This window comes from Marmota monax, unplaced genomic scaffold (assembly GCF_021218885.2).
Source record: "Marmota monax isolate L192 unplaced genomic scaffold, Marmota_monax_Labrador192_F-V1.1 WCK01_AAM20220418_F8-fsc00011, whole genome shotgun sequence".
NCBI classification, from domain to species: domain Eukaryota; kingdom Metazoa; phylum Chordata; class Mammalia; order Rodentia; family Sciuridae; genus Marmota; species Marmota monax.
This window is the reverse complement of record NW_026693082.1, coordinates 13843236-13870137: the sequence shown is the minus strand read 5'-3', so window position 1 is coordinate 13870137 and position 26902 is coordinate 13843236. Positions and strand designations below refer to the sequence as shown.

The 26902-nt window shown below is 39.1% G+C and overlaps 1 protein-coding gene across 1 annotated transcript in view; it reads left to right on the top strand.

The window, feature by feature from the left end:
- Window positions 1-1358: 1358 nt before the first annotated feature.
- The window catches only part of Lhfpl6 (LHFPL tetraspan subfamily member 6), a 239397-nt gene continuing 213853 nt past the window's right edge, over window positions 1359-26902 (top strand). The window contains exons 1-2 of the mRNA XM_046454152.2: window positions 1359-1702; window positions 3198-3761. Of these exons, the coding sequence (XP_046310108.1) occupies window positions 3377-3761 (385 nt within the window). The 5' untranslated portion in view covers window positions 1359-1702; window positions 3198-3376. The remainder of the gene's footprint in view (window positions 1703-3197; window positions 3762-26902) is intronic.

The following is a 26902-nucleotide window of genomic DNA, read 5'->3' as shown; positions in this document are numbered from 1 at the left end:
AGGAGAACATATTCCCCTTCTCCCTCTTGAGAACTTTATAAGTTTATTATATATGTGCTCTTTTTTTTTTTTCCCTGAGAGACTCATTAGTTTCATCACATTCGTATAAAGGTCTATGACCTCGAAGAGGTTGGAACCAATCACTTAAAACCTTTCAAACTAATAACAATAGAACACACATCTCCAGTAGTAGTTGTGGGGGAAAAATGTACACCATCATGCTAATTAAATGGTGCAATTTGAAAATGTATTATAGAATATATATCTACCCGTTTATTACTTTCAACTACTTTGAAGACATCCATCAAAAAACCTACATCTGGGAAGTATCTACTTCAAAAACTGCTACTCCCAGATGGCAGGCTTCTGCTTCTTAAAATACTGTCTTCCGCAGAGATTCCCACAGTCATCCACCGATTTTAGTACTAGACTTCCAAAGGGTTAGTGCTAATGATGAGTTAAAAAAAAATTAACTCCAGAGGGGAAATCGAAAATAGATGTTTTCTAGAAAAGTAGTATAGATTGCAAGATTATTGCAAGATTTATTAGAAGGATGAAGAAGGGAATGAGGCGCCAACAGGAAGGAAGGGACAGAGAACAGTGAAGGCAGGAAGGAGGGAGGGGGTAGAAAGGGGAGGGGGAAGAAGCAGAGGATGAGGAGGATGAGCCAGAGGGAGAAGAGGAATTCCTTGAAAAAACGTTCCCAAACGCGGTATTTCTTGGGAAAGACCCGTTAGAAGTCGCCTCCTGACTTCTCCCTGGATTGTCTGGAAAGACGACTGTCCCCACGGAATCCTTGAGTCTTATGCTTTGAGCCATCTTCTCACTCCCAAGTCCACACCCGCCTTGTTCACCGCCTTCCAAAGTGACCACTGCTCAAGAACCTTCCCAAAGCTCAGAAAGCTCACTTTACCCACTCTTTAAGGCCCTCCTGCTCATCCACGTCTCCTAAAGACGGCAGGAAAATTGGAACTTAAACCTAAATACTCCGAAAGCCAAACAAGGACCTCGTCCCGTTTTCGTGGCCCCTCGGGAGCACCCGAGAAACCCAGTAACTTTCTCCCCTACTTCTCAGTCCGTCAGCCTCTCCCACTGTGCCCTTTGATGAAGACGCGAAGAGAGGGGGCGGGGAAGAGGGATTCCAGGCTGGCAGAGCCAGGAAGGCTGCTCCGCTGGGGTGGGCTTGCACCCGCGTGGGCAGCGGGGCGCGCCCCCTCCCCGCAGTGAGCGCCAGGAACGTCGCCGGCGGCCGCGCCGCGTCCTCGATCTGTCTGCGCTGGGTCCCGCGGGGCGCGAGGGGAGGGGACAGGAGAAAGAGGAGGGCCGGGCAGCCGAGGGGAGGAGGCGGTGCGTGCCTCGCCTGCCAAACGGAGAGCTGTTCATCTGCGTGCGATCCCCGGCGCCCCGCGCGCGGCCGCAGCGCTCCGCCCGAGCCGCCCCGGAGACTCCGGAGTGGGGTCTCCACTGCGTTCCGCTGCCTGTCTTTCCTGAGACCCTCAGCTCCTGCCGGCCTCAGCCCTCCCAAGTCGGCCCCGGGTCTCTGCGGCTAAGGACAGCGGCAAAAAAAAAAAAAAAAAAAGAGAGAGAGAGAGAGAGAGAAGGACGTTCTTCTGTGCCTTGGATGTTCCGGTCCGGGAAGGACAGCAAGTTGTGTGTTGCGCCCGGGACTCGGGAGAGACGGTGGCCGCTGTGCTTCAGCCATGTAAGTAAAGCACTCGGCTGCCCCACGGGCGTGGGTTCAGCTTCTTTCCCTCGGGCCCCCTCTGACCCGGACGCTGGAGTTGGGCTGGTCCCGGGCTCCAGACTTCGCGAGCTCGGCTGTTCTGCCGGCTCTGCCTGACTGCCGCGTCTGCTGTTGGCATTGGCCTCCGGGGGGTGCTGCCTTCCCATCCTTATCTCCTATTTTCTCCCAGAGCCGGCTGGAAAATGCCTCTTTCCCTCTTTTGGAATTGAGGGATCCTTGTGTGTCTTAATGGGTGGGGTGGAGGTGAGGCAATTGCAGGGGGCTGAATCTGGGCTTGTCTGGACAAGAGCTTCTCATCCCATATGGAGAAGAGGGCCCTCGCGCCCCACGCCACTCCCTGCTGGTCTTCAGAACCAACCTCTGGGCTGGGCTCAAAAAGAACTTCAGCCGCTGATCATAGTCGGCAAGATTTACAAAATTAAATGAATGAATGAATGAATGAATGAATGAGTAAAAGAACCCTGAGTTCCCTTTGAATGATATACAGAATTGGAGATGGGGCATTGTGTGGGGGAAGAGACAAGTGGGGGCTAGGAATTTGTTATGGACCTCCAAAACTAGAGTTAGGAAGGTGGTGGGCTCTGTGCTTCTGGATTCATTTCTTTATGAAAAGTGTGGGAATGGTTGAGAAACTCGTTTTCAGTGTCAGGAGTGGAAGAAAATGCACGTGGAACCATTTGAATGACTGAGGTTTAATGGTGAGTGCTGAAAAGTGTGGATTACCTTTCATATTAGACAAGTGTTCTGCCACAGGAGTGGTTCCCGTGAAATTATTGGAACCAATGAATCAGAATAGCAGATGTGAAAATAAGACACACGCAGGTTTTCTTTTATACTAGAAGATAGTTATTAGGACTGAGGGAATTCTCAAATGCTACTGATTGAGTACTGGAAGTGTCTGATAATAATTGTGTCCAATGTCTGTGCTTAGATAGTCATAATGCTGGTTAAATTTATGGTATTCTGCAATTGTAAAAATATTATCCTAATTATTTTGATTGGGTTCATGCAGAAATAATACACCCTTAAAGGGACATGGAAAAGTTGCTATAAACTGTGAGCATGAACTTGCAAGCCAAATAAACAAACCACAGTGTAGTTCATTTTATTTTAATACCCTGAATTATGTTTAGTGCCAGTAAAAATGCTACATTACTTTTAATGTGAGTATATGAAATGAATTCACTGCTGTGGTAAATAGAATGCATTTCTTTAAGTAAATAGCTGTCAGAGTTCATTTGGGAGCATTTATACGAGATAAAGATGTGAAAACGCTTTCAGGTAGTTTGAAAAAGCTTGAGTTATAGGGCAGTTTATAGAAGAAATTAGTTCTTCCCACTTTTGAAGTATTGAGTCAAGTTTGGATATTCCTTCAACTGTAGGCCAACTGGATAGGCGTTATCAATTCTCTGAAAGTATTTAACTTTTCATATTTCCTATTGCTGTTTTCCAGGGACCATCATCCTTACTACAGAGGATGGGAAGTTGATGCCCAGTGAGATTGGAAGATCTGTTTTGTTCATAGACACTCTCCTGTGGATTCCCTGTGTTTTCTGGTGGTTTCACACCTTGACTCATTCCTGCAGTTCCAGAACGTTGACTTCAGGCCCTCATTGCCCTATTTGGTGAAAGATGGCATCCAGCCTGACTTGTACTGGGGTGATCTGGGCTCTGCTCTCTTTTCTTTGTGCTGCCACCTCCTGTGTGGGCTTCTTTATGCCTTACTGGCTCTGGGGATCACAGCTGGGCAAACCTGTGTCCTTCGGTACTTTCCGGAGGTGCTCGTATCCTGTGCATGATGAGAGTCGGCAGATGATGGTGATGGTGGAGGAATGCGGGCGCTATGCCTCCTTCCAGGGCATTCCCAGCGCAGAATGGAGGATCTGTACCATAGTGACGGGCCTGGGCTGTGGCCTGCTCCTCCTGGTGGCGCTCACCGCTCTCATGGGTTGCTGTGTGTCGGAGCTCATCTCCAGGACAGTGGGAAGAGTGGCTGGAGGAATTCAGTTTCTGGGGGGTAAGTGACCTGCTAAACTCAAATTGTTTACCAGAATCCCAAAGCCATGTTGAAAATTATGTTTCATTTGTCTATTGAGATATTGGATTGGAATTCACAGGAGAAAGTAGATATGGAATGGCTTTAGTGATAGACTGTCAAAATCAAAGATTTTTACTGGAATTGCTTCACAACTTCAAGGGCTCTTAATTTCTGTACATGCCTATATATATATATATATATATATATATATATATATATATATATACACACACACATACATACACACCATGGGCCTGCTAACTACCATCTCGTGGGAGACAGTATCATCTACATTGTGTTGTAGTTGGGGAGTATGGATTTTACAGCTTCTTGCTCTTTTATGTACAACAATAGGCAATTGGATTATCTTTGTCATACTGGGAACTTCAGGTCTTTAGAAGTAAAGCTTTCCTAGAAAAGCACAAAGGGTTTTTGATTCAACATTGTCCTCATAAGCCTCCAAGACTCCTTGATGGGTCTCAAATCAACCCTTGCCCAGACATAAACCATATTTCTGAATAAATGTTATTATTTTAAACTAGAGAACAGTTTTATATTAACAACTATAAACTTAATTATACTACCAAGATAGCCATAGGCCTAATTACCATGTTAGGACTTAAATGTTCCTGGATGCTTTTGCTATGCGAAAAAATAGAAGAATACTGTATTTAACAAATGAGGTGTGCTTGTCCCAAATGGACTGGATAGTTTCACTCACACTGAAAAGGTTTGATTTTTACTTGGCTTTCCTCCAGAAAGTATTGCTTCAGTATCTCTGGTCATATGGTTCTAATTGCACTTTATATATTTTCCACTGTGGTTTTCACCTCCATTCTTCAACCTGACTGGCTGAACTTGTCTGATTTACAATCCACCCTGGTGAAATATGACAACCTCCATAGATAGTGCAGACTGAAGGGAAATGGGAAACCTGGAAAACTTATAAAATGTATTTGTAACCTCATGACAAAGTAGAAGTCTGTTATGCTCCCATTTGGTGTTCTCCTGTATTCTTTTAGCAAGAATACGGAAGAAGAAAAAGAAGCATTAATAATGCATAGTTCTGAGATAGCCAGTACATACTTGAGAACCCCAAATGGATTGTTTCAGATTATTTAATAGAAAATGTTCAAGTAACATTTCAAGGGTGTTTAAAATGCAAGTGGCAAAAATATTTGTGCTTTGGAATGAGAATTAGACATGTTTGCAGTTCTTCATTTCCTTCTTCTGAATTAACTTTTTGTTGTTGTTCCTGTGCTTTTGCATCTTAGTCTGCCTAGAGGAAAGTTGAGGAACCTAAAAATTCAGTCCTTACTGCTTCAGTATTCAACACTAATAAAAATCTTGCCTGTGACGTGTGTATGTAGAGAAATATAATAAAACTATTAGGAAACATATAGAGGTTATCATTGAAATAAAAACTCAGTGTTCAAAACTTGTTCAGAGCACAGGTTTTTAGAATAGAACTAATGCCAGAAGCATTTTAAAAATTTTCTTTAAGAATAAACTGGGTTTGCTGTTTGTTTCACTTGGCTCTGGAAAAATGCTTAGGCAGTTTCATTTTCTCCTCTTATGGTAAATATTACTTTCCATTTTTTCTTCATTTTAGGGCAGAGACTGCTATTATTTCTGGCAGAATAGGAAAATGCTTACAAAGAGAAATCAGTTTTTATTGATTATCTTTAAACATATAATGAAGGAAGACAACAGGAAGTAAATCTGACACCCATGAGATTTATGCTTCCCTCTCTGAGCTATGTATAGATTTTTTTTTGAATTATATAGAGCTAAATGTTCTACTTTACAGAATACCCAAGGGACAGACAATTGGGAAAGTTATATGTATCTTAAAAGAAACCAGGTTTTTTCTTTGTCTATGCTTTTGGTGTACCCTGATTTGGTAAGAGTTACTCACCATAAACTAAGGTTATGATCTGTTATTAGCAGTTGATAATATTTTATTTCTCAAGTGTATATATGTATTTCTTATATCAGCAAACGGTAATTCTGGATGTAAAACCTAAGAGGGGTTTTCTTTCCTTTTATTTTTTTTGTTCTAATTAGTTGTACATGACAGTAGAATGCATTTGAACACATCATACATAAGTGGAGTCTAACTTCTCATTCATTTGGTTGTCATGTAATCATATACGTACATAGGGTCATAATGTCCAATTCATTCTACTATCATTCCTACTCCCATGTCCCCTCCCTTGGCTTCACTTCCTAGAGGGTTTTTCTGACTCTAACTTCTTGAGAGTACCAGTGAGTAAATATACCAATTACCAATGATAATGGTAACTTTAGAATTTAAAAAAAAATAGCTTGAAATACATAACAGGTTTTGAAAATCTGTTATTAATCACTCTCAGGTAATAAGAGACCAGATGACAGAAGAAAACACTCCAAAAAGAATTTCTCTTATTGTTCATTTCGTAATTGTTTGAGTTTCTAGTCATTAAATCTTATGTGGTAAGTAATTTATTTTGTTACTTTTTTTTTAATAAAATGGGTGAGTTTTATAAAGATCTCTGCAAAAATTCCAAACCAGTCAGTTCTGTGAATCTCATAGACTGCGTGTTTTAGAAATGTAATCAACATACAGGGAACTCTGCTGTGAGGCAGATTCTCTTACTAAAAATGATTCGCCCAGAAGGGTTATGTTTAGCTAAAGTGATGGTTGCTCCAAAAACAACAGGAAGCAGGAGAATGGCAAAATACAGAGGCATCCTGCTTAACCCCGCCTGCTGTATCTGGAGTTCGCACATATGGTGTAACATCAGGCAGTAAAACCCCTGCAGTACTTTGGAACAAGTTAAAGGACAAAATGTCAACCTTAATTTTGAATCTTCTTGCTATGGATGGCTAGAGGTAAAAATTTCACTTGTCAACTGATAGAACAACATAAAATGGGCTGGTTGTATATGGATGTTTGCTACCTGTCCTAGGAAAACTGAATGAATCAAAGATGAGTGCAATTTCCTGTGGTCACTTGGACACAAACTTAATTTCTGCCATCTCTGTCTCATACTATAAGACACGTTTACATTACAATTTTTTAAAAATAGTAAGAGTTGAGTTCTACTTTCAATTGATTTTTTTTTAAAAAAGGCATATAGAAAGACTTTGGAAAATATAATGTATGATGAAAGTGTTAACATGTATGTGATATGGCAAGGTTCCTCTGAGAACATAGAGGTGTTAAAGTTGTTTTTGTTCAACATAAAAGTATGCGCCTTCAAATACTGTTGTGCTCATTAAGGACTCCAACAGAACTTTAGAAAATTGATGGCAAACTCTCTGATGTAGTTGTAAAATGTTTTATTTACCTCTAAAGGAGACAGCAGGAATATTGTGAAGATATAGTAAATCTGTAATTTCTGTGAACTTGTGCTTGTGAATGTCAGTATCTGAATTTGCAGATTTCATCTTAAGAGTCTGCTGATGCTGAAATGAGGGGAAAAAAAAATCAAAGAAAGCCCCAAATTTCGACTGTTTAGTTTGGATGTGTGTTACCTACATGTATAAGAAGGGGGTGGGATGCTAGCCAGCAGCATAGTGTCTTTCAGGTTTAGACATTCCTCTGTTCTAAGAAACCAGGGGAGATCCTCTCCTCAACTAGTTGAGTGCTGTTCGTGACACTAATGAAGACAGAGTGTCTCTTGGAGCATCCTTTGCTCTGTGTGCTGAAAGCACCATGCCTTTCCAGGGTGCCCTTGCTGGAGGATCCCACCTGGGCCTGTCTTTCATTCTTTGGGGAGATTGCTCCAAACTCTCCTTCCTTTGCTGTACTTTAAGCCTGATCTGTCATCTGATATGTAGGTTATGCTTTCCTTTATATCCAGGCTCTCTGTCAAGTGACAGCTGAATAATAAGATAAATAATAAGTGTTGGCATATTAATGGCATCCTGGCTTTCTAGTGATGGTGTCTCAATTGAAAGCAGTTGCTCTAATTTTAAGAAATTCTGGGATTTTTAGGATGTTGGGGAGGAGGCAAAGTTTTTTTGCTCTTCTCTAGGTTAGGTCATATAGATTACTATTTGTGTTTTTAATCAGTTTGCTCTAAGCTATAATATGAGGTCCAGGTGAGTGATCTTTAAGTTCTAAGCCAAAGGTGTGTGTGTGTGTGTGTGTGTATATATATATATATATATGTACATATATACATATACATATATATATATATATATATAATAAATTACATATTAAATTTCCTTTTATCTACCATTCTCTTATACCAGAAACAAGATTTTATTGATGGAAACTAAAAATAAGACCCTATAACATTCTCTGTAGTTTGCATGCAATGGTTTTTCAGTAAGGAATTACCAGTTGAAAAATAAGAAATCCATACAACAGACCATAGGGATGGGCCTTGATGGCCCCTGGCCAACTCGATGTAGCCATGTCCATTTAGGAAAAGCAGGATGATTAAACCAGGAGTGTGGCTTAGGAATCAGCTATTCTGAGCTCTGCTGCTAGGCAGGATGGCACTTAATTCAGCTCTGGCTAGTGAACATGTTTCCTGGTCCTAAGCATCTGTAGGGGAGAAGATGATTTTCTCTTGCTCAGTGGTAGGACTTTCTAGAACCATAGACTCACATCTTTTATCGCAACTGTGCACACTGATCATGCACAGAAAGAAGCTTGAGATGGAGCATAAACAATGTAGCCCTGGGAGGCAGGCTTTGCCACCAGGAAAGAGTGGAAGGAAGCTGCATTGGGGACAAACACCAGCAAGCGAACCAACAGAGTTCATCTACTCCAAGTCTGGATTTCATAGAGGCAGGGATGGTGGCCAATTGATAATTTATAAAATCTAGAATGCCAAACTTTATATTTTCATACCTGATACTTTGTTTTCCCTAGTGCTGGTAAATCAAACCCAAGTCCTTGTGTATTCTAGACAAGCACTCTGCCACTGAGTAACATCCCCAGCCTGTGTGATAATGTTTTAAAATGACATTTTCAGATAATCATTGATAGCAGTTTTATTATTATTTTTACTTATTTTTTTCTAGAGGAACTTGTTTTCTAAGTTTTAACCTAGCAAGTTTTTGATGTCTTCCTATGAAGCTTCCAATTCTCCATATTCTGGTTCCCTACAGTATTCCTTTAGTTTTCTAGTGGGCCTGGAAAAAATCACTAGAAAGCTTTATTCCCCATGGAGAATACAAGGTCCTGCCCCACAGAGTGTGTTGGGCAGGTCTGGGTGAGTGAGGCCCAGGTGGAGCACTTGAAATAAATTCCACTGGTGCTCTAGAGCCAGGTGGTTGAAAGACCACATTTTGAGAAACAAATCCATGTCATCCCCTTTAAACCTCATGTTATATTATTATTATGGTATAGACTTACAAAACCAATAAGCTTTGAATGAATCATCAGACTTGTTACATCTGTAATAATTATTTTCATGGTGATGGGATTTGAGCTGGAGAACATCAGAATGGCTGTAGGAACAGATGCCTTAATACTGTGATTGGTTTCTTGCTGACTTTAAGTGATTTTCACCCATCTATATGCACTTATGAAGCAGAAGAACCAAATATTTTCCATGCTTAGAGGAAGACTGTATTTTGATTTGTGACTCAAGCTGTAGATGACAGGCTCCCACCACCATCCCAGGTGCTATGTTTTTACATCCTTCACCCTGAGACAATATCATGTTGTTGGTTCATGTTCAATTAGAGTGTTCTCAGATCCTTCATTTCTTTTCTTCCAAATGTACTCAGGTTTTTTTTTTTCTATTTTAAGTCAATGGATTTTATTTCCTACCATTGAATCTCTTAAGTAGTAATAATGATAACAGTTCTTAAAAATGGTGGAATATAAAATTATCCATTGCTCTTGGACCTGTCATATTAACAACCCTGCAACCCTCCTCCCTACTGGAATTCTTTAAATTTTCTTTTTTTTTTTTTTTGACATGGTCCAATTCTCCACTTATTTTTTTTTAAAATATTTTTTTAGTCATAGATGAACACAATACCTTTGTTTATTTATTTATTTTTTATAATGGTAGTGCTGAGGATCAAACCCAGTGCCTCACATGTGCTAGGCAAGCAGTCTACCACTGAACCACAACCTCAGCCCCTCTCCATTTAATTTTGCAGGGTACAGTCTTCCGAAAAGAGTTATTTGATTTTTTTTTCACTTACTTTCCTTTGTTACCACCAGCTAACCCAGCCATAGTCAGAAATAAAGATTACTGAGGAATCTTAGCCTTGTTAACCCATAGACTGCATATTGGTTAGTTGTCTTTAAAAAAAATGTTGTTGTCAAGGAAATCAACTGATGAATGCAAATCCATAACCACTACCATAGAAAGAACTCAAAAAGCACTCAAGAGATCTTTACACTATTCTATATAGTATCACAAGATGCATAACATTTGCACTCCACACAAAGTTGTCATTGTACACCGACAGTATTTGAACTCTCCAGCTTGGCAAGGGTGTTTTACTGTGGGTGTTGGTTAAAATAAAGAAGAATAAAAGCATGAGTTCAAACCTTTTATTCCTGATGTCATTAAAACTGATCTTGTTGCTCTTTTAAAATCATCCTCAAGTGTGTTCCGAGAAACGTTAATCCTGGGTGTACCAATATGTATTGATAGGAAAAAGCAAAATGATATAGGGATAAGGAGGTTTGAGAAATTCTTGGCTAGGGGAAGTTAAGAACTTTCATTAGAGCAGAACTTGACACAGAGTCTTTGGTATGTTATGCAAATTGCCAATCTCCTGGGCAGAATGGGTTGAAATATAGTATTGTTTCCCTAACTTACTTGAGCCTAGCACCCTGAAGAGACCTATGAGTTAGTTTCCATTTCACTTCAGTGAAGCAGGTTATTCATTCTTTTTACAGATGAGAACACTGAAGTTCAAAGAGTGACCCCCAAAGTTATCCCTTTAGTTGATGAATATCTATGAATACTGTCACCATCACATTAAAGTGTTAATTAATCCTTCCTTATGTTATATTTAGAATATAAAATTTTTGACTGTTGTGGATACGAAGATAATAAGACTCTTAACATAAGTGGTGTTTTGTTATTGTTGTTCCCTCAGTTTTTGCTTCTGGTACAATGTGATATAATGAATTTTTGCCACTTTTCAAAAAGAATATTATAGTCTAATGTGAATAATGTAATGTGTGACAGAGTGGTCATTAAGGGAGAAAACCCAAACAAACAAACATACTGAATTTTAAAAAGCTTGGTAACAATCCTTTGTTAAGGTACAGATAATATTAATTCCAGAGGACACATCTCTTCCATAACCAAGCCAAAGACTTTGTATCGCTCTTTAAAAATCAAGAGTAATGTCCTATATTGCCAATGTTGATCAATAAATTACTATGATAGAAACAAATAGAACTTTTAAAGTTCTAGCTAGATCATAATGAAGGAGCTCAGGGATTTCTTGAGGGTTTATGGGTTTTGAATAGTTATTTTTAGAGGATAGTGCGGTTGGACACAGCATAGCCCAGGTCTAGCCATTGATGTTGCTGACTTATTATTGGGGAATTTGTCATCTTTTCTTTTGCTTATATGATAGAGATCATTCCAGCTAGTAATTTGCTCTCAGAATTCAGTAGTTTTCCACAACTGACCTGCTTATCTCTGTAGTAAATATTTACCCTCCATGTGTCTCAAATTTTTAATAAGTGGACAAAATCTGGTATCTTAATATACCAAAGCATGTGTAAAAATGTTGTTAAATTTAAAAATGAAATTCTATTTTACGGGTCTCTAGTTTTTCTTGTCTTATCTTTTAGTAGGACTCTAAGGAACTATAGCATATTTTTATTTCTAGATCTATAGTGATGAGACTAGTAAATGACACCTGATATGTTAAATTAATGTTTGATGCATTATTTAGTTTAAATTACTTTTCAATGACACTTGTATCTATAGGGAGCAACCTTATTCTTCTATATCTCACAGGAACATTTCTTCTATACCTCACAGGAATATTTCAAATGTGAAATAAAATAATGCTGTTAATGTGATGACACTAAACAATATCCCTTTAACTGATGTCCCTGTATAATGTTAGTTCTTTGAAAAAAGTATTCTATATATGTTTAAATGATGCTGCATAATACCATGGTTCCATCTCCAAGCACATTTTAATAGTTCAGAACAATTTTGCAACAAATATATCATCTTAATTTTAACATTGCGTTTCACAAACTTACTTGGGAATGTCAAGGTTCCATTTACCTGTAATATGCATTGCTTGCTATCTCTGAGTTAATGGTTGGTAGAATAAACCCTGGGAAATGTTCAGTTAAATATGTTGTGATTCCAGAAGATTGGAATGGGCTTATGAGCATTTGCTTATTAAGAGCCTATTATGGGGCTGTGGATATAGCTCAGTTGTTAGAGTGCTTGCCTTGCATGCACAAGGGCCTGGGTTCAATCCGCATCACCATAAACAAACAAGCACATTATGTCAAATAATGTAATAAAAATAGGGATGTTGTTGAGATAAAACTTGGGATATGGTTTATACTATTGCAAAGCTTATAGTCTTATGGAGGGAACCAACAAGTGAAGTATAATTATAGTCTGAAGGACTCCTAATGCATCACACACACTTCCATGCTTCCTTGCAGATGGAGATCAGATGACTCACTCAGCAACCTTATGTGGTGTGTCCCTTTCCTTTTCTATTCTGTTTTTCCCCTACTTGGTTGTGTAGCTCAAAGGACTACATTCCCCATGACATCAGCATCTGAGCAAATTTAGCCTGAGGGGGGCACTTTGGAGGTGAGAGGCAGGGAGAGGGCAAGTTATTCCTCCCACTTCGGCTCTTCCTTGGGCAATAATGGTAGGCAGGAGGTGTCTCTCCTTCTAGAAACCCTACCCATCATCCCAAATTCCATCAGAAATCACTGACATGATCCTACCTTAATTGGATGGCTGGTTCCTCTAGTTACTAGTAATGCTGTCTTTCTTATGTTAATTTCTTATGTTAAATTCTCTATGTTGAAATACCTTGGATGGTTTCTGCTTCCCTGGGCAGACCCTGGCTGAATTACAACACAAATTTCAAATTCATATCTCAGCCAAGTAGAGGATTATATCCTCCTTGAACTTTGTGTGTGTGTGTGTGTGTATCTGTGTGTGTAGACAAAAATCATTAAAGTTTAGTCTAGGAGTTCCTAAAGCACAGTGAAATATGAATGAATGCTGCGTATGTTCAGGGGAGAAGCGCCATTCTCTCTGTGAAGGCTCCAGTGCAGAGATGCTAGCTGAGCTGGGGCTCATATGCTGGAGGCCCCCTGGGCCTTGGGGAAGAAGAATACCAAGTCCTCAAAGCCAAGGGATTATAAGAAGATCTGATTTGAGGTCAGGGAATGGCCACAGATTGACCACAGGATGGTCATTTATTAACATGTTCATAATTGAAAACTGCAGTCACTTACATATTATAAATGAATCATATAGTTGGGAAACCCAATAGATGACTGTCATAGCTAATGTTAGTCATGTTATAGCTCTGTATTAAAGCAAAGAAAATAAAGAAACTAGTTACCTCTTGATTTTTCTCTATGAGTTAACATTCATGTCATGTAAAAGCCAATTGCATCAAAGGTCACAAAGCACAAAGTGTTCTTCTGTCATCCCAGTGTAATTTGTAGTTCCCATATATTTGTCACATTGAGTCTTTGAAGAAAAAAAAGAAGTAATGTGCCTTTAAGCTCTAAAATATTTTGATTCTGTGATTAAATGGAATCTTCATTTGAGTCTCCTTGGTGAAACTGTGTGAGCATGGCTTTTTTAGTTGTCTGTGCAGCTGTTCCTCTAAGCTCTGGTGACTGTATTAAAACACATGCCTTGCCCAGTGCCATGGCGCATGCCTGGAATCCCAGAGGCTCAGGAGGCTGAGGCAGGAGGATCGCCAGTTCACAGCCAGCCTCAGCAACAGTAAGGTGCTAAACAACTCAGTGAGATCCTGGCTCTATATAAAATACAAAATAGGGCTGGTGATGTGGCTCCATGGTCAAGTGCCCCTGAGTTCAATCCTAGGTACCAAACCCCTCCCCAAACAAACAAACAACAACAACAAAAACACCAAACCAAACCAAACCAAACCAAACACCTCAAAAAAACAAAAAAAACACATGCCCCAAAGTTGTGGTGAGATGACCCATATTGTCCTTTCAGTACTCCACTAATATACCTTCTGTGTGAATGGCAGATCACAGTGGGTAATGCAGGGTGAAACTAGGCACACATAGCAAGCACTGGGTCTACATAGGACCATAGCATTTTAATATCAGTGTGATTGGGAAGGGGGACACAGAGCCATGTTCAAGGTCAGTGCAGCTTACTCAGTCCTGGCAATGCTTGGTTCCCATAACAATCCAACTTCCCCATATTATTTCTACTCCCCTGCTAAGTGTGCACAATTGTCTTGGATAGAAGAATAAGATTTTTCCCTGTTCTCTTTATGTCTAGAAGGGGACTTCAATGGACTCATTTCCTGCAATTTAGTATGTGGTGGGACATCACTTTTTGTTATTATTTGTTTTATTTTTCTCATTTGTGATTATGTTAACCAGCCTAAAGAGAATATTGCAATTCCTATGTATTAAAGCAATTCCTTTGTAGATTTTATAGTCACTTCTCAGAAAGTGTTAATTCTCCTAATGGTGCTTTGAGCAAGAATAGTCATTTTAATCTTAAAGGAAGTTACCCTGGTACATAGTAGGTGTGAAAACAAAAATTTACTATATCTTGGGACTTTTCTTTATTTACTTATTCAATAAATATTTTTTAATTAGGTTTGTTCTAGGCACTGGATACAGAATGCTGATTAAAAATCTAGGGTTCTGGGTCTAATGAGAATTTAAGTCTAGTGAGGGAGACCAACGTTAATTGAATACTCTCAAAAATAACTATACAATTATAATAAATATTAGGAAGAAAAGGTGCATCATTAGAGGTGATACAAATGGGGTGCCAAAGGCTGAGATTCCTGAAGAAGTCAGGTTTGAGTTGAGACCTGATGCACAGAGGGACAGGAAGGAAGAGTGTCTCTCACATGGGCGATGGCAGGGACTAGGTCCTCAGGTATGAGGGGGCAGGTTGCCTTTGTAGCAGTGTAGAGCAGAATGCACAAGGGAGGATGGAACAGATGAGACTGGAGAGGAGCCAGATGGCTTAGTGGTGGACCTGGCTACTCTTCTTAGTGATCCACACAGCGAGGCCCTGGACCCTGGCAAATGAATGGGGAGGTGAGGCCTGATTTGTGAGGCAAGATGATCTCTTCATTTCTAGGCAATTTGTGGTTCAAGTTATGGTGGGACTTTGTTATGATTTGGAAATGAGGTGCCAAAAGCTTCTGTGAATGCTGGGCTCAGTGTTGATCTCAGAGATAGAAACCCATGAAAAGATGAAGAGGTTTGTGCAGGAAGGTGGGATGTATTCCTATCCCTGCCCACATAAGAAGCTCATTTATTTAAGGTAAATTGTGAGAGACTTGAGTTGAGAGGTGGTTGGTTGGAAATCACCTGGATTCTTTTACTTAAACCCATCCTTTGAGGCAGAACTATTATTATATTTTGGAAAAAGTTATAATGACATTTTTCTGTCTATACTTTGTGTAAGTTAGGTAATTCAGTGTCTAGGGTATTTAGTTAGGGGATACAGCTGTTTGGTACCCTGTTCTCTTTCTTCACAGGGCTTTATATGCTTGAGATTACTTATTTAAGTTTTGCAATTAGGTGTATAATGTCTTTCTTCTCTGATGGGTTGTAATCCCTGAGGACACAGGCGTGGTCTATTTTAATGCCCTATTTCTAGAACCTAGTGGAGTGCCTGTGAGAGAGTAGGCAATAATAATTTGCCATCTGCTTGAAACTTGATATAGCATAGATTCTTTGAAAAGCTACTAAGTATGTACCTTTAATTCAGTTTGATTTTGCAACTGTTGATCAGATCCCCTACTTTGCTGAATGGCAGTGCTAGGCCTGGACTTGAATATGACAGTGTCTGCTATCAAGAGGCTCCACATTTCGTATAAAGAGTTGGACAGATGATGTGATGCAGGTGCAAAGAGGATTCAGAGAGATGCCCCCAAGATCCTGTGCGGCACACATACTGGGTAGGCTATGGAACAAGGTCAGCTCATGCAAATCCTTAGCCCAACTCAGCTACAGATCCTGAGTCCTTCCTCTTGGGTCTTCAGTTTTACTATAGAAAAAAAACAAGAAACAAACAAACAAAAAAGCTAGGCAAAGATACATTAGGAATTTTGGAATATTCCTCATTGGCCAGGGGCTAGCCACTGTAGCCACATGGTCATTGAATTTCAATCTTCTCCTTGTGTCCCGCTTCATAGCATTGCTTCTGCCTTGGTTTCCCTGTTTGCCTTGCCCTCAAGTGCTTCAGTAAGAAAAAAGTCTGCAGTTCTCTTGGTTGGACCTGGCTCCTCTTCCTAGTGATCTACAGAGTGAGGGCTTGGATTCCATAAAATGTTAGAGACTCAGAGATATGAAAGATGGGATAAAAATACAACAGATGTGGCTTGGCAGTTCATTGTCATTGGTGGGATTAAGCATCAGTGCTTGCTCCCTGTTTTCACATCCACCTGCTTCCTAGAATGGGGCAGTCCTTTACGGGAATAGGGAGGTGAGTCCTGATTTGTGAGACCCTGGAACGTGATCCATTCAGTTCCAGGCAGTTTGTAGTTCAAGTTCTGTGAGACTTTGTTATGGTTTGGATGTGAGATGTCTTCCCAAAGCCCCCATTAACGCAGGAATAGTCAGAGGTGAAATGATTGGATTAAGAGATTTATGACCTTTTGAATGGACTATACCTGGATTGTAACTGGGCAGGTGGGGAGTGGCTGGAGGAGGTGGGTCACTGGGGCATGTCTTGGATGACACATCTTTGCTTCCCTCCCTCTCTGCTTCCTGTCACCATCATAAGCTGAGCAACTTCCATTGGACCCTTCCCCGTGACATGCTGCCCCACTTTGGGCCCTGAGCAGTGGAGTTGGCTGTCTGTGGACTAAGATCTCTGAAACCATGAGCCCCAAATAAACTTTCCCTCCTCTAAGTTGTTCTTGTTGAGTATTTTGGTCACGGTGACAAAAAACTGACTAAAACTTTGGTGGAAAATCAGGTGGACAGTTGGGACTGTTGGGCATGGAGTTCATGAGAAAGATCGGAGCTAAATATATGGATTTATACAAAGAGCATTTAAAAAAATCTTCATGTGTGAGGCTGTCACTTTATTTGCTCTTAACAAGACATGACTTTTGCTTCTTGACACTTTCTTGACTGTTCTGGAAAGGCAAGCTCCTACTGTGACTGAATCGTCAATCTTCAGCCTCGTGTTGGACTGGGTCTGCTGGATTATGGAGAAGTTTGTACTTTATAAGGAAAGATTTTATATTTGTCTAGCATAAAATGCAATAAAAATCAAGGTGGGAAAAAAGGTCATTTTGCGTGAGGTTCATTAACACAGAGTTGCCTTGGGAAAGACAGAGTCTAGAAATGACCATGAACTAGCAGAAAAAAAAAAAAACAGCAGAGGTGTGAAGGGTGAATATTTTAACTTTTATTTTTCATCTCATGCATAAAGATGGCATTCTATTTTGATCACCTGGTGGAAGAAAGTCAGTTCATTTATCTCTTCCCCCCACCGTGGCTCTCCTGATTATAGCCTCCTGGTAGGAACCATTTAAAATTCAATTTGGCAGCCTGTGCCCTCGGTGCTCAGTAGGTTTCATTAAATTACACAGCAGTGCGTGCGTCTTCCCTGTGTGGCATCTTTCGATATACATTTGATTTCAGTGTAATTTCAGACAATTGTCCTTTGTGGGGAGTGGTTTTACCACGAGAGTCGTGCAGTCTAGTTAGAAACCTGAACCTGAACCTCATGGGATTTTAAGATAGCAGATGATACCGCACCAGGGAGATGCAGTGTGTCTCTCCATACTTTTCTTTCTTGGCTCGTTAAGCTTGTAGTGTTTGGCACATTGCCTCTGTAGCATTACTTACAGCTTAAGATGAGGGTAACAACATGTTTTTCTCTAGGTGAGATGCTTCAGAATTTTACATGCAATCAGATTTTTTAACAATATTTATTTTCCTTGGGACGGTATGTAAAATTAAATGTTAGTACTTTTTCTTGTCTTCATAATTCTCAAAGTACTGCTTTCTGTTGATGGGTTCACATGATTCTATGGCCATGCCTTGTTTTGCAAAGCTGGAGAACCCCAGGTTGTGGACACTCAGTGGGAGACACTCATCAGTTTCATGGCTCTGGGCAAGTTACTGACTCTCACTTTAGTGCCTTCATTTAGTACGAGTAGAGGTATGAACTCATTGATTTTTTTGTGAATTTGAAGTATATATAAGTCACCTAACATTAACCTGATAAAGTAGATTCCTAATAAATGGGATTGTTTCTAACAGAGTTATTACATAGACATTTACTGAATCCTGCCCTATGCTGGGCAACATTCTAGATTCTGGGGGACAAAGTAACGAACAGAAGCAGACTAATAAATAGTTGTAAAGAAATAATTTTGTCTATAGCATCGAATAGGAAAGGAAAGAAAAGGAAAAGAAAAGAAATATAGAACTTTGGTTGTATTTTCATCTATTTTTACTTTACTGTTGCTCCCCTTGACATATTCTCAACTGACAAGTGAACTAATGATAGAGTTATCAGCAGCAGATTTTTATATTCAGGATCAGATAATACACTTGGTTGCTAGGTGTATTGGACCTCCACAGACCATAACTTGAAATATCATATAGATATCTATATAGATAGTCTAATGTCTCACAAATGTTTTTCGTTGTTTTTTATTTGCCACTATATTGTGAGTTTGTTTGCTCATGGTGGTACTTTTAAATACCACCTGTCATATTTGTAAGACTCTTTCTTTTCTTTTTTCTTTTTTTTTCCTTCGTGTGTGTGTGTGTGTGTGTGTGTGTGTGAGAGAGAGAGAGAGAGAGAGAGAGAGAGAGAGAGAGAGAGAGAGAGAGATGGGATAGAACCCAGGACTTTGCACATTGCTAGGCAAGTGCTCTACCTCTGAAACCCTTCCATCCTTCCTTTAACATCCCCACCTCCAATATACTCACATGTGTATATAATTTGTTATAAATATTTGTTCATAAAATTTTTATTTTATTCTCTTTTGCTATCAATGGAGACCAATTAAAAAGTAAAATTCATTTTTCAGAGTTCTAAGTCAATTAGTGTCAGGTACTTTTAATGTAGCATTGTACAATACACAAAACATTTATTTACACATTTTCTCATATAATCTCAATACTGTGCTACAGCTTTGTGTTTGAAACTCTGATTGATGAAACAAAAGGAGCAACTATAATACAGGGCGTAACCCAGAAGTATATATATTTATTGCTTTGGTTTCTAGACGCTTTCTCTCAGAAAGATGTAACTGTTATTCTACCAACAACAAATTTCAGTATTGTGTTATGTAGCTAGATTTTTATTCTATCTTTGAAAAATAAAGCTTGTCAGTGATAGTTGCAGGTGTGTGTTCTCTAAGATTAGAGCTCATTTCAAAGGTTTAGAAGCTTTCATTCTTGATACTCAGGGGAATTGAGCAAAATAAAAATAAAATACCTTTGATGGTTGTATGTAATTCTTTAAAAACTGTAACAAGTACACTGTAAGGGAAAGATAAAAAATGTTTTGAAACTGAAATTAAAGATGAATCAGAAGGATGTAATTCTGAGTTATTTTGAGACCAGAGGATCAATCCATTAGAGTGAGAAAAATTTTTCTTGAATATACTTTGAGATGGTTGTTTAATGTAATATACAACTATATATAAGTGAAAGATGCTGTCATAAGATCTGGGTGACCATTTAAAAAGTCACTTGCATTAAATATTATTTAGTGTCATGGTGCACTATCACCTTGATTTCAAAATGGCTCATTGGTGAATGGGGAGTATCTGTCCTTTGCTGGCTCAGTTCTGCATTCCTTTCTTCCTCCAATCCATCCTCATGTTTCTGAAAGAGGATGTTCCTGACACTGATTGTGGCCCTTCATACTTAAAATATCCCTGTAAATTGAAGACCATCTACGCTGTGCCTCTAGGAGCACTGATCTAGGTCCGCTGGCCTCCTTCTTGTGCATTTTACTTTGGCCAAACTGAATCTTCTAAGGCTTCTTGTGCCCTCTATATAATCCCATTTTTATGCCTTTGTACACATCGTTCCCTTTATCTTCCGGTTCCCTTCCTCATAGGCCCAGTTATGCTTGTCTTTGAAAAACTAATTTGAATGTTGGCTTCTCCATAGCGTCTATGGATTGCACACTGGTCTGCATGCTCCTTTTCCTAGGCTCCCAGGGACTTTATCAACATTTCTTGGTGGGAAGTTGGGGAGAGCACTATTTACCATATTTGATTGTCAGGACACCCTTCTATACTTTCAGCACACCCTGTTACCAATCACTATATATATATATTTGACTTATGACTCCCATAAAAGTATTCTGGGAAATTTTGAATCCAGGTATGCTTCTAAGAAAGATACTGGTTTGGGGCCCATGACATCTTTGACATATGTTCTCTGCATTACACTATTCATTTCTCTTCCTTTTTTGTGATAAGGTCATTTCTGTGTCTGATACTCTAATACCTCATTGTACAGTGGAAATTCTCCAAAATTTTGTTTTGCATATCAATAACTCTGTGCTTAAAATAAAGACCTGTTTAAATGTAAATATTTTTGATCAAGTTAATATCAAGTGCTGGTCTTTTTTTTTCCTTCCCATTTTTCTTATATTAGTACCAGTGGCATGGAAATAGTCAACAGTTGAAAATGTTACCGCAAGATAATTCACAGACATTGCTTTGTATTGATCCAGTCATTTTTGTCAAGGGTCTTTAGCAGGTGCTTCTGCCAGCACACCATGATGATTACCTCGGCCATTTACTTTAAACAAAATGAACTTATTTACTCTTTTTCTGAAAAGGAAAAAGAGAAATTACCAGGGATAGGGGTTGAGACTCACTTCCACTGTGTATTTTAAAGGTGGTAAATGTACTCAGAAACATTCTCTTTAATTCAGTCTTTGTTGGTGGATAAAATGTCTTTTCTGGCCCACTACCAGGACATTCTTAAGTTTGTGTTACCAAACATTTCTATTTCAAAATATTAGCAATCTAGGTGGCAGTCCTGCATGGTTGGAAGGACACCTATAAGTTACCTATTAATGCAGATATACTGGTCGCTAGGATCACCTTGCCGCACTGCCTCTGGTAGATGATCAAAATATATCTCATAGGACAGCAACTGATGGGGGTGCTTGGAACTTGGTCCTTCTAGATAAGTGGATCTCCTGAGAGCATGTGATGTGAGTTATGTTCTTTTAACTTGCACTTGGAAACACTTATGTTCCTTTCCAAAATGCTAATCTTTCCAAATTTGAAAAAGTTTCCCGAAACTGGACTGCACTTGGCCCTCAAGTATTAGCTACTTGAGTTTTGCGTGGAGGAGCAGTACTGCTGTATCCCTCAGCCTGTAGAAAGAAGGGGTAGACTTAGACAAGTAGGAGGAACAGCAAAATTGGTTAGGTATATTTACTTAATTTAGAAATATATCCCTGTGTGTGTGTGTGTGTGTGTGTGTGTGTGTGATGCTAGGGATTTACCCCAGGGCCTTGTTCATGCAAGGCAAGTTTTCTACCAACTGAACTATATCCCAGCTTCTAGAAATATATCCTTTTAACTGTGAAATTTTTGTTTATGCATTAAAGGTCAGTTTAGCATGTATATGGTTTTTTTCCCTTAAATATTATAATTTTCACTGTTTCTTTTTTCTTTAGACTGATAATTATGAAGGCAGTGAATATATCTGTCTTAGTTGAAATTTCTTTCATCTCTAGCACATAGTAGGTCTCAACAAATTAGGCCATTAATGATGAATGAATGCAAGGTTGAATTCTATTGTATTAATAAAATAGTAAGGGCAACCGAGTAATCATGTTCTTATATCTAAAATACATCAGGTGACATAATTTGTAAGGGGCACGAAAAATGAAAATGCAGGGCCTCTGGTTCAAAAGTCATTGAGAATTTCAAAAAAGTGACAGAAGAGCACTAAAACTAAGGGTACCCCTGTGAGGCTGTGCTGGTTGAATACTGAAACCACCCTTCTCTAAAGCAGAAAGGAGGCAAAGTTTGAATTCCCGTTTTGTATTTTTGCTTGGGAGGTAAATGTACTTCGTTCTTTCAATTCTAGTTCATAGTATGAAAACTTTGCTTCTTAGGTTCCTGATGAATTAGGGAGAACAAGTGCTTAATCCTAGTAACTATATTAGTTCCAAATAGGAACTAATGCTTAATTTACCATCTTTGAAGTCAGCCTTTGCCAGTTCTCTTCGTGCAAAATTTAAAGCAGTAACTCCAGGAACCTAAGCAATCTATTCTCATTTGTGGCCCTGCTATTTTTTGCAGACTTTAACTGTGCTGTACAAGTAAATCATTTTGACCTGAGATCTACTCTGTATGAACTCTAGTAGATGATTATAAATTAAAGGAGTGAAAAATGGGCTTATTTCTCTCTAGTTTTGGAGACAGAGGGAAAAATCTAAAGTGGAATTGCCAGTTTCGGGTTCCAGGAAGAGGTAAGAGAAACCTTCACGTTTAAGAAGTCCCGTGGGGGTGGTTCAGCTTACACGTGAAATTGAACTGTAATAAAGCGGAAAGAAGACAGACCTTCTCCAGGACTCCTTGCACAGTACATAAACCTGAATGGAAAGTAAATGTTGGCCCCTGTGCAGTCTCCACAAATTTGAAAGTACACTGGGAAAGTATAGATTATCCTTCAGCCACTGAAAGTCAGTCTGAAGATCAGGAGCAGAGCAGTCTATAGTTTGTCCCCGGCTGTCCTGTGCCACAAAATGAGCCACAAGGAGAACTGTGCATACCTGGCCAGAAAGGAACTGCCTAGGAAAAAGGCAGCCCACATTATAGCTGTCCCTTTGTCCTTCCCACCTTGGGACTTTGAACTGTCTGAAGAGCAGGTTGCTGCCAAAGTTTGTAGCTACTGCTTCTGCCATAGTTAACCACCTTCAGATATTGTCACTTGTAAGCAAGAGGTAGGGCTTTAGAAATTCAGATAAAACAAAACAAAACAAAATCTGGTTGCTTGGTCCTGGGCAGAGATTCAGTAGTGAATTAGGAGTATGTTGTGACTAAAATCATCTGACTGTGGATTTTCATCTTATTTGTTAATGTATATAGATAACAAAGTGCTGGTAACTTGAGAAAACGTATTTAAACATCATTATTTCTCATCTGTGTGCTGAAGTTTGAAATGCAAGTAAGTGCAGCCGTAGTTTCAGAAATGGCTGCTTGGTGGGTATGAGCAGAATCTCACACCAGAGCTTATCAACATTGGAGCTTGAACCCTGCTTCTCCCAGGAAGGGCAACACAGCTCTGGTCACCCATGTGTGATCCTCACTGCATTTTCATATGACGAGATACTCATCCAGCAGAGACAGAGGAAAGGACAGAATGAACATTTGGAAGACATCTCCTTTCCGGATGAAGGATAGAATTATGCCCCCACGTCCTGATTGACCTGTCCAGCACTTCAGGCCTTGTGAATCTGGGTAGATCATCGTCCAACCAACTATGGATGCTTAATCTAGCCTTGAAGTATACCTCGGAGAACAAGATTGAAACATATGGACAATGATAAATGATCTAAATAGTATGAAATGTGATCCATTATGTACCCACCATAGGTGAGACAGGTTTATTTATGATCTTTACCACATCTCTATAAAGCACTGTTGGCTCCATTTCACTGATGAGAAAGCTGAGGTGTGTAGCCAGCTAGCGGCCAGTTGAAATTGTTACTGGGTGGAGGCTTCCTTGGTTGTTGTGTTCCTAAACGATTTCAGTCGAGAGACATAGTTGGAAAACGCATGAAGGGTTTATTGGTGAGATGGAGGTATACCTTGACATGGAACTGATGCATCTAATAAAGGAAATGGCCTGGGGCTGCCCGTGAGGCAAGTTTTTATACTTGGTCTGAGAACCTCTCTCCTCGTGTATGATGTATTTGGGGTGTTATTGCAGCTTCCACCATGGCTTAGTGCTTCTGAGCCCATTTGGTTTTGTTGAAAATTTTCCAGCGTAGGTTGTATCAATTTTCTACAGACTAATAGGGAGTTGTCTGAGTGCAGATGGAGGCCCCGGTGGTGTAATGGCCTCTTGGATGCTGCCCAGGTGCAGAGCCTGGACTTCCTTTCCCACCTCTCTTGCTCATATCTTTCTAAGCCACCTACTCTAACAGAATTCAGACATCAATCAGGTAAGCCCAGAACTGTTTCTTCTCACTCTAATGTGCTCCTTCCTGCTGAGACTCAGGTGAATTGCAGTAAAACTGTGTATCTTCTTCTAAGAGACACTTCACATTTTTTCCTGGAATGGTCAGAGAAGGTGCCATGGACCCACATGTACATTTTGAACTAGGCCTGCAGACACCTGTGGCTTGAAAAAAGGAGAACATAGAGGAAAAATATTTCAAACTTTCTTTTAAAAATATTTTGTAAATATCTCGTATAAAATTGATAACTATTAGCCTCCTTATAAATGTTAATATTAGGTGAGATTTACTGATGCAAGATTATCCCCAATAATTGTTTTGTGGGGAAAAGTAGAATAAAGGCACACTGTCATTTTAAAAACTTATCAGTTTAGGGGTGGAGGGAAGTGATTTGATTCAGTGGAAGAGCCCTTGCCTTGCATGTACAATGCCCCAGGTATAATATCCAGCACTTCAAACAAACAAAAAACCTACATCACAACAAAAAAACAAGTTTATAAATTTAAGCTAGAAGTATTTTGTGAAAAGGTATATTGTGTGAATGAATTTAAAAGATTTTAACCTTCAAGTTCAGAAATTTTCACAACGGGATGCAGAGATTCATTCACAAATTTTAATCTATTGTGATGATTATTGATCCCTCCAAATTATCTTCTTTGTTCTGTATTTTCATTCATATCTTCCAAGTATTTTCTAATCCCAGTACAAACTCTATGTGAACAGTTCTTTTTAAAAACATGCATTAAAAAAGCCCTTTGAACACTAGGATCTGATGATATTCATATTTAAGTCGTAGAATAATCTATTTTAGGAATTAATTCATTTTACCTAATTTTTATTCCACTTCATAAAAATAGGAGTGTTTAAGCAAGAAATAATCTCTATTTGCCATTTTCATCTATTTAAAATATTTCACCTATTTAAAATCTCTTATTTATCTTGTGCCCAAAGTATCGTATTCATTTGTATATATTACTCGTTATATTACATTTGTTTTTAGAATCTTCAAAAATCAATATGTTATAGCTGTTGTTAGGTTAAAAAATCAGTATGCAATGAATTTAGCTTTAGACCTAGTTGTTTTTTCTTTATGTGACTATAAGCTAGGACAGTGTCAGTCATCAAACATCAGATTGATGTTTAACCTTTAACCTCACTAACATTATTCATTACTTTCTGGTGACTTCTGATCTTCTTGCCCCTAGGCTTTTGACCTAGATGCTTAAAGACCCTGTGACTCTGGCTGACTTGAAGGAAGAGAAGCTAATGGTCACTAACTAAAGTCTCCCAGAAATCCTGTTATTTAGGAGAAAGATGTTTTTTCCACCAATTTTTGATGGTTCAAGTACACACGCTCAGAAGGTTAAGATACAGCTATTTGTGTAGCAGCTGAGTCTTAAAGTACAGGGATGATCAAAGCCAACAGAGGATAGGACAGGCAGGCAGAAAGAGACAGGAGACAAGGAAGCAGCAGAGTTTAGACATGAGCACAAGGAAGATAAGTGGCCAGGCTTGCTGTGTGTAGAAAATTAGACAGTGGTGTGCTTTGCTTCTCTAAAAAGCTACAATAATTAGGGATAACGCTGACACTTTCTTACAGAGAGGCTTTGGAGTAATAGGAGAGGCACATACTCTGTAATGTTCTTTACTGAGGATGGAATTTGAACCTCTCAATTAGGGCTTCTTATTTCATGCGTTTGGAGAAGAGCTGTGTCTGGGCTCTGCATTTGTGCGTATGTTTATGTTTTTAGAATATGAAGTCTCAGACCTTTTCTGATTCTCAATGGGGACTGTGACTCTGACACACAAAACTTTAAAAAATACACTACTGTAACTGTGAGCCTTTGATGAGTACCTCTAGCTGGTTCTGTGTCTTAAATGCTACATTGTATATTTGTGTTCAATTTTAGGTGTCTTTTAAGTAGTTCTATGAAAGTTCACTATATTGCTGTATGATTGCTTCTTACGTAGGACACAGACACAACTCTAGGAGTTCCTTGTCCTGTGATATAATGCCTTGAACAGGTCATGTCTTCCCCCCTGATTTAATGGTTATATTTATAACCTTTTACCTGTGCCGTTACAGACATTGATTGTTACCTGGGCGGTTACAGACATTGATTGGAATAGTTCTTTAGACTTTGTGTGGACTGAGGTACAACTTAAGATTTCCTAAAAAGAATAAGTTTGCCTAAAACTTGAACTACATGAAATACTTATTTTTTAGTTGTTTTGGTAACAGTTTCAATTGAGTGGTAATATATTTATGCTGATGGGAATTGTCAATTATTACCTACTGAATCTGATTGGATGATTAGATGAAGAAAGCAATGAAATTATAGGCTTCTTCTCCCTGTAAGCTTTCAAGGAATAACTTCATTTACATTAAGTCAATGCCTTAAATACTTAGAAAACACACACTCTCTCTCAATGTGGCGAATACACTGACAGTTATAGTACTTAAAATGTAACTATTATATCTGTCATAGCTTTAATCATGATTAAATAGTTGTTACCCACGGATGCTAATTATGTGGCCATTTTTCTTGAATAGCTCTTTGATTATTATTCAGTTATTTAAAGTTCCACTCCTACCTCCTCTTTTTTGCCACATTTTTAATAAATTCTGGATTTAAAAATTATATGAATCTTCTCAAGAATGAAGTAGGACTTTTAATTATCTAGATCATGTGTATTGGTGGTTTGGAACACAAAAGAAATCATTGAAGGAAGTACTGCTTTCTTTGGGTTGTCACCAAAGCC